Genomic DNA, 8,659 nt, shown 5'->3' on the forward strand with positions numbered 1-8,659 from the left:
AATAAAAGCAAGATATAATTGGAGTTGCTCAGCATTATAGTTCCTGGTTTATTCTCTAAAAACTGCTTTTTAAAGTGTAAATTCAAATGCAGCAGAGAGGTGAATAAAAGTGAATAAATAAATTTGACAATGCTTCGTGTGACTTGACTCCTTTGTTACTAACTGTAAAGAGCAAAATTTAGATGTTGGAAACCATGTCTGAGCATTTTCAGGAATTAACTTGTATTTTGCAAAGATGCAGATTTGACTGATTTCTCTAAAAAGCAGCTGGTTGGAATGGGGCCTTGTGGCCTCATGATCCCTAAAATGTTTTGTTGGTTAAACTTGAAGCATCCATTTTTCAAGTTAAAATTTGCTGACCCTGGATATATTTGTCAGCTGTCTTGCTCTTCACTCCTGTGTACACATTACAAACCTAGAAACTACAGAAACTTTTAGTATACAATGAGTTTTGTGGCTTCCATTTAGTTTTGCCATGTTAGTATGCATTTATAATTTCCTGCATCAAATTGTGAAAAACCTTTCTGCGCTTTAATAAAAGGAACAAAAGTTTTTGCACTTTTCATTAAAAAGTAATTGTTTGTTTTTGGATTTCTTTCTCTTCAGCTTGAGCCATTCACACAAGAAGTGTTGCAGCAAAGACCAAATCCCAATGCTGTTCGCTCTATTGAGAATGTAATTGAAATACAAAGTGAGTGTGGAAAGCAACAGAACTATCCCAATTTTCTGCTGTTGTATCTGTGACAGTGACTGACTGCATTGAATTACCTAACTTTTAAGATATTTGATTTAGTGGTAGGTCAGATGCACTTTGTTGGACTTCAAAGCTTTCCTTTTCTTCGGAAGGAAAGAAAAATCAGATTAAATATGATGATGTCATGCACACACAGAATGTCACTGAATATTGGTATACATAAAGCATCTGGCAGCAAGCTCTGTTTCTCCAGCTCAGGGAGAGTGAGTAATGAGCCCCAGACCTTCCCTCGCAGCCTTAAGTGTCCTATCGAGACTGAGTTCTCACCCCTTTGAGTCGGGGCAGAATTTTACAAGGCATGTTGTCAATGAACATCTAAAAGCTGAGAATTTCCTTTTTGTATCACCTGAAGCCTTGAGATTGGATATACTCCAAACAATTGACCACAACGTAAGCAGTAAAAATACTTAAATATTTCTGAATAAAATAGCATTTTGTATATTGCATTTGAAAAACAACCAGGAAATATTAATATTTTAGCTCTGTAATCAAATGGCAAGTTAACCTGAGTTACAGTTGCACATGCTGGAGCAATAAAGCTCCGTTTTCTGCCCATGACATCCATGTGTGGATTCTGTGAACTCAGCTGACTGTACGAAATAAACCTCTTCAGCTCCCTTCAGAGGGAGAGCAGAAAAAAATCTAAGGAACAGTCAGCCCAGACTGGTCTCCTGGTCTCGTCATTTCCTATGTTACGGCCATATGAGGACGGATAAAAACGACTCCCCTATGATACCACTCCAAACCTGACCGTAACAGGGTTTTGTGTGAATTTAGCGAGGATGACGGTATTTACTAACACTCTGTATTTAACCATTTATGTGCTTATTGCAAGGAAAATAGTCTAGCAGGCTCTCTTGAGTTTAAAACAAAAATGGATTAGTTTTTAATGAGTTAAAAATCCACCCAGGTAAAGATATAAAAAATATTCATTAAGGTAAACCTGCATTGGATCTTCTCAACCCACTCACTCTCTCTCACGCACACAAGCATTATTGCAAATTATATGCAATAGAATTATAGAATTATAAGCAATACAGCAGGAAGTTATTTTCTTAGCTGAATTAAAGCTCAATGCTTAAAGGTACAAAACTCATGACTCATTGTCATGAGTCCTTTGCTGGTATCTGTGGCTGTGGCAGATTTTTCTCCATGGTAATTTTGAAATTCCAGGGGGTGAACTCATTGTGAAACTCCAGTTGCTAGAGGCAGTTTCTTTTTAAAACGTAATCCATCTTTCCAGAAGTCGATGATTTTTGCACCTGAGATTCCTTTCGATGGAAATTCACTGTCTCTGTGCTGGATAGAGATAGGGCTCTGAACTTGGGAAAGAAGAGAAAGGAGCTGCTTCATTGGCTGCTCTCCTAGACTACTCTTGTTTTAGCAGCTGGCATGCTGTATTAAAAGACATTCTCAAAATGGTTACTCCAGTCACGTGACCTCTCTCCCCATAATGATTTCAGAAGGTATTTGCTTAGGTGATGTCTGAACAGATTGTAGCTATTGTCTCATGGCCTATAATGTTCCAGCCATTAGCTGCTGAGGGTTTCATTATCCATCTTGATGAGATAGGAAAAACACCTTTCCGTATAGCTATTGTCCTGGTAGACTTTATGTCCAATCTTGAGTGGTAGCCTTGTAGAAATGCAAATGTGAGGTCCAGTACAGTTTCAATAAATCTTTTGAAGTAGTTATTGACATCAGCAGGTATGAAATTCCATAGAAATAAGTTGTAGCATGTCTGAATTATAATTTACGTTGAGACATTCCAGAAACTGGTCAACTTGCAATACCAGATGTCAGGTGACTTGTGGCAACCATCTCAAGTCAATGACTTTTCTTGCATTTTAAAAGTCCTTTTTAAACAGTTCAATATATGTTTGGTCAGCCAATGAAATCAGAGATTAATATCACTTATGCGTAAGTCACATCATCATGACATCTAACACACAGTAGAGTGAGGTTGGCAGTGATGTGCATGAGAGGAACGATTTGCAATGATGGGAGGAAGGGCTAAAAAGGCAGAAGCAAAGGAATGACCATTTTTAAAAATTATTTGCACTTATAAGTGTAGAAGCACGAATCAATTTATGAAGGTTCTAAGCAAGAAATTGTTGTAAAAGTTAGAATCAGGACTAAGGTGATTTCAATACTCGACAAATACTGGGTGACTGGTACATTTGGGACCGCTAAAAACTTTGAAATTAATTTAAGTATATCAACAAAATAATATGTATTTCATTTTCTCTTTAAGAAAGGCCAGTAAGTGCTCACAATCATCCTGTAATATCACATTTGCAAAGTTTAAATTTGCTTATTTAAATCAAAAAGATAAGCCAGATAGTCTTTTATATATCAGTGAAGTTTCATGAGCTGTCTGCATTAAATTTTAAATTGGTACTATGTGCTGAGGTTAATGGCTTCAAATAGAACAAAGCAGTCAAAACTAAACCAGAGAAGACAGTTTTGTGATGTCATTTATATAAGCAATCTGCAGTAACCTACTTTGACACCAGATAGAACAAGGAATGACATTGTGGCACCATTAGTTTATATAGCGTAGCTCTTGCTGTAAACTGGAATTAGACTTGCTTATTTAAGTAGGTGTTGGCAGTGCAACTAAGATTTTTTTTCTTGGTATGGAAAAATTTATAGTAGAGGAAGGAAATGTTACACATTCATCAAATGAAACCAACCAAAGTACTTGCAAATTGGTCTCAAAAGGGCATTCAATGTTAGCTTAGTTTAATATATATAAATTACAAGGCAAATAATTAACATTTCCACTAGAGGGCAGTTTTTTTAAGTTCCCAATAAAGCTGCATGTAAGTACCATTTTAGAAATAAACCTGTTCAAATATTTTTGTAAAAGGACTTTCTCACATTTAAAATACACTCCTACTGTACAAATGTGACAAAAATAGTTATTGTTGAGAGCCTGAAATACTTTCAAAAATTATGGTGTTAAAAATGCATTTAGTTGTAACTCTTGCCCCATAAAATCTGAGTCCACTGAAATTATTTCAATGGATTCACCCTGTATTTATTGTCCACCAAGCTTGTTTATCCATTGTCAATTATTCATAGTGGTAAAGAGGGGAATGCAATTATCCCATTACAATAATGTAAGCCTAAAAATTACCATGACTGATATTAGCAGACAAGCGCTGAGCATGTTTGCATTAGAGTCCTCTGCTATTTAAGAGATGTTAACTCATTTAAAACAACAATATTATTGAATAAAATCTTTTATGTATTCTTAGGTAAATACTGGAAGTCGCTACAGCGCTTTTCCTCTACTGTGGGTTATTCACTGATAGAGGCCCAAAAGTGTGATAAGGAAGAAGCTGACACGGTGACGGCTATGGCTTCATTGTCAATGGGTGTTAAACAAGGATCTAATGCTGAGAAGAGGTGAGACAGGAAGGAATATCTCATTTTTGACACTGTAAACAAGACTTGTTTCTGTGTTGATAGCTGGGAGATGGTGTTAGCTTCTTGGGAAAACAGCACTTGTTATGACAAACGATCTGGTGTGTGGACTTGTACAGAAACATGACTAAGGAGCCTTTGTCTTTTCTGTTTGTAAGTTACTAGCGTATTTTCTTTTCCTTTCCTGCAGGCCAGATGATGAACCCATGGAGGAAGAGCCACCTATGTAGTTGCCAGCTGGAGTTCTCTCTTTTGCACACAATATCTTTATTTCTCTAACTCTGCCAAGACTTCATTCTGCATCTCCTGTGTCCTGCTGTGGTGTTCTTCCAGAATCCAAGGACAACTGGGCAAAATGCTGGCAATAAAAAATGTAAAGATTTTTTACCTCTCTGTCCATTCCTGAAATAGGCTTGTGGGACAGCCAGCATTTACTTTGGCAGAGTCACCAAGGAGGTGTAATCTCAAAGCCCTGCTCTGAGTTTACCTACTCAAAAGTTCTCCTGTCTCAGGCAGTCAACCACTGTTTCTAATGTTCTTGTCCTTTAGCAAAGGATTTAATGCCATCTACAAGTCCAGATGCATTGATTGTAATTTCAACAAAATCATGTGACGTACAGTAATTATTCAGAGAACATTTACAGTGTGGAGAGAAAGACTATACCAGAATGGAAGAGAACTGAGAGGGTGTTTCCTAAGAATCCCTACGAAGACATGAGCGTTTGTGCCTTTTTATCAACAGATGGTTGCTGATTTTTGAATTGAGGAACAATGCCTTAAAAGTGTGGAAATGATTCCTCCACTGTTGTGATGTGGAAAAGTGGGTGAAGAAGCCTTGTGTTTCCTGGCATGCGTGCAAAAAAAAAAATCCGAGATCCGGTCTCTGCCTGGATTTTCATACCCTGTTGGAGTACCATTTTTGCTGTTTTTCCAAACAAATCCTAACCTATTTTAAGGTAGTTGCCAGTCCAGAGTGGCAGATATACTGTTGGAAATTGGCAGGTTAACATTAGAACCTGCTTTACTTATTATGATGAGTTATATAACACTGAGTAGTATAGGGAATCAACCAATAACAAAGCATGTGTTAGGTTGAATTGCGACAGGTAAACATGTTAAAAGATTGGAATGTTACTCAAAAGCATGATGCAGGATTTTTTTCCAGACTTCCACTTCGGTGGTCCTCATTTCTAATAGAAACTAAAAACATAAACCAATAATAACCTGTTATCCATTAGACAACAAGAGGTTTTTTGACGATAAGACCAGGTAATTTGTTAATAGTACGGGAGATAATCATGCATAAATGTTTTCTTAGCAGACCAAGTTTGATTTTTATTAGGTGGGCACTTACAGGGAGAATGATGGCTTTTTACTGAAGATGGGAACAGATGGATTGTGGACACTTAGAGGAATACCTCACTATGAATGTTTGTGGTCAGCCAACATGTTTAAGTCACTTGGCAACTACCTTAACCATTACTTTTTTTTATTTGTGTTTATTTTTACTCCTGGTAAACCATTTAACAAAATAATATCTACTTTTATATAAAGAAATCCTTACAAGTTTTTAAACCATGTTTCATAAGACCTAATAACTTGGTTTTTTTAATTACTTTTTTGGTAAGAATTCCAGTTACCTTTCCCACTGATATTTTTCTGAAATTCTTCTGTTTTTACGACTTCTTTTGTGATTACTCCATGGTTCCAGTCTAATTTTAATTTTCCTTATTTTGTTTTCCTACATGGAACGTAGCTTTCTGATGGCTTAAAGAAGTGAACTGGAGTTTTTCAGGAGGAAGTACCTTGAGTGAGGGATCTTGTTCAAACTTTGTGTAATGATTCCAGTTGGTGTATATTACTATATGATCTGTTCTAAGTAGATTTATAAATGAAGTCTTGTAAGAATAGTATTGCAAGGTGATATCATACCCATTTAAATATGAGTAATACTACAGTGATACTATATTTGATATTTGTAACTGGTTGCACTGCAGAAGGCTGCCGTTCGCTAAGGGGGAGTTAGCATTAAGGATTTCAGTTGCTCCACTCTGAAACCAAGAAGGAAGGTTGTGATGGTGTTTTTGTCCAAAGACTGATTGTTTTTACAGTGTGGGTCTGTGAGCTGTGCTTATCAGCGATTGACAGGGATGGAAAGCGCTTAGTCCTGGGCCCGTGGTTGATTCTATTCTGCAGGTGCTTGGGTTGGCCCCAGAATGTGATTAATGCTGGTTGAAGCCTGGGCTGTAAAACAGCATTATCACTAGAGTGTAGGAGAAGGCGCACTGTCCTGCCATCTGTTAATGTACACAAGCACGCTCACTCTGGAATTTATGGGACAACTGACATGGAGGTCATTAACTAGTAACTTTTTCTCTATGGGTAAATGGTTTTCATTCCTCCTTTTGTAATGGTTGCTTGAAGCTTAATGAATTTAGCGCTGTGAGGAGTATGTGGAGCATGTGTGCGTGTGTGAGATGTTTGGCAACACTGAATAAGGGCACTACTGTATTTTTGTTTTAAAACAGATTTACACAACATAAAATATAACCAGCTGTAATCTTTAAGACAGTGTTCCACACTTTCTATAGGATTATGTATGTTTGATTGCAAAGCAATTAACACATCAATTCTGTGACTTTTAAGAAACTGTTTGCATCTACTCTTGATGTTAAACATTCCTTTAAATAAGTGGAGTTATGTATTCATTCCTTCTTTTGATAAGGTGAATTTAAACATTGTTTTAAGAGGGCCCATTGTTTGTTTTCTTTTAAGGGGCATTGAACTGTATTTTATTTTTTTCATTAAATGGAAGATAGTGAGCTTGCATGTGCCACAAGCAGAGATACCATTTGTTCTGTACAGGTATGCACGCAATTCGCAAAAGTTATTTCCAGGGCAGCTTACCAAGTTTCGCTTTTTTTCTTCTTGGCATCTGAAGATGAGGTTTTGACATTTTTTTTCTGATGAACATATTAGTAAACCTCAGAAGGAGATGCCTCTGTCTTTATTGAAATATCTTCAAATATCACTCTCTTTAATACTGTTATAAATTGATACTTAAATTTGACAAAAAAATCCAGCACTTGTGTCATTACCAGTAGAATATTGCATAATCTGCATATAAAATTTTATGAACACAGCAAAAAAAAAAAAATTGTAAAACTGTTAACTGCCTGCGTCTTCTTGGGGCCAACCCTTTTGAGACAAGCAATTTTTTTTTCTGGACTAAGTATTTAAGATCATAAACAGTTAACCTTTCAGCGCAGCTGTTCTTTATCTCTGCCACCATAAATCGTGTAGCGGTAATCCACTTAGCAGTTGTGTATTGTGATCGATGTGGATGAATATTTACAAAGAGAGGTTTTTTGGGGGCGGTATTGTAGTTACGAAGCAAGAGTGATGGCTACCTGTCAGCCTCACTTTCCTCCGTGTTTTGATATTGACTACAAAGTATCACGTTACGGTGTATTACATTTTGTGCTCCATAGTGGAGGCGCCTTTCATTTTCTTTTCCAGTTTGAGGGGATGAAAAATGTGCGAGATGGACTTTAAAGTTTGTTCACCCAAAAACTTTTATTTCAGGTATGTAGTAATGGAAGTTGTAACTATATTTTAACCTTCTTTGTACCTATCCACACTCAAAAATGACACCACCATTGTTATCAGTACCAGTGAACTGATTTTCTGTATTTTAGCCACAATCAACTATTGTATGGACCTACTTTATTGGTGATAGCCTTATTGTGGTAGCTTTTGATGGTCTTCATTTGCCTGTTGAAATTGGTCAGACTTTCAGACTGACCAATGGTGTATCTCCTTGACAGTACAGACTTCATTTTTGACTTTATTAGGAGTCCAGTATTTTGTACCACATTATGACAACTTGCTATTGTGGTGTAAATAAAACTAATTACAACATCACATTTAAAGGTGTGTCTTCCTTATTCCCTGCTGACCCTTTGGAGTTCTGTTGTTGCTATTGAACTAAAACATGGAGCTAAAAGTTAAAAGCAGGAGGGAGAAAGTTTTCTTCATTTTCAACTCTAATAAATTATTTTTCTTTAGCTAATAAATATCAGAATTAAAACCTGAATGCATATGAAAAAAAAAACAAAAGTGCTGTTTGTAACCTAGCTCTTACCATGAATTTATCACTTTGAAGTTTGATCTCTTCTGTTGACTGCAGTTGAACTTCATCAGGGTCGAAATAATAAGTTTCTAGTAATAGCAACTTCATTCCTATGAGATATGACTGATTTCATATGTATACCTATGAAATTCCCCAAGGATCTATCCTTGGCTCTCTCCTGTTCCTCATTTACACACTGCCTGTTGGCAAAATCATCTGAAAACATGGGGTTAGGTTCGACATATACACTGACAACTTCCATCTCTACCTCTGCACCTCTTGACTCGTCCACTGACTCTAATTTGTCAGACTGCTTATCCAACAGCCAGTTCTGGATGACC

General features: G+C 36.7%; 1 protein-coding gene across 1 annotated transcript in view; it reads left to right on the forward strand.

The window, feature by feature from the left end:
* hdac4 (histone deacetylase 4) overlaps positions 1-8,110 on the forward strand; it is a 458,769-nt gene extending 450,659 nt beyond the window's left edge. Inside the window, exons 25-27 of the mRNA XM_078551420.1 lie at positions 607-691; positions 4,018-4,168; positions 4,377-8,110. Coding sequence (XP_078407546.1) covers positions 607-691; positions 4,018-4,168; positions 4,377-4,416 — 276 coding nt within the window. The 3' untranslated portion in view covers positions 4,417-8,110. The remainder of the gene's footprint in view (positions 1-606; positions 692-4,017; positions 4,169-4,376) is intronic.
* Positions 8,111-8,659: the final 549 nt, after the last annotated feature.

This window comes from Cetorhinus maximus, chromosome 11 (assembly GCF_964194155.1).
Source record: "Cetorhinus maximus chromosome 11, sCetMax3.hap1.1, whole genome shotgun sequence".
Taxonomy (NCBI): Eukaryota; Metazoa; Chordata; class Chondrichthyes; order Lamniformes; family Cetorhinidae; genus Cetorhinus; species Cetorhinus maximus.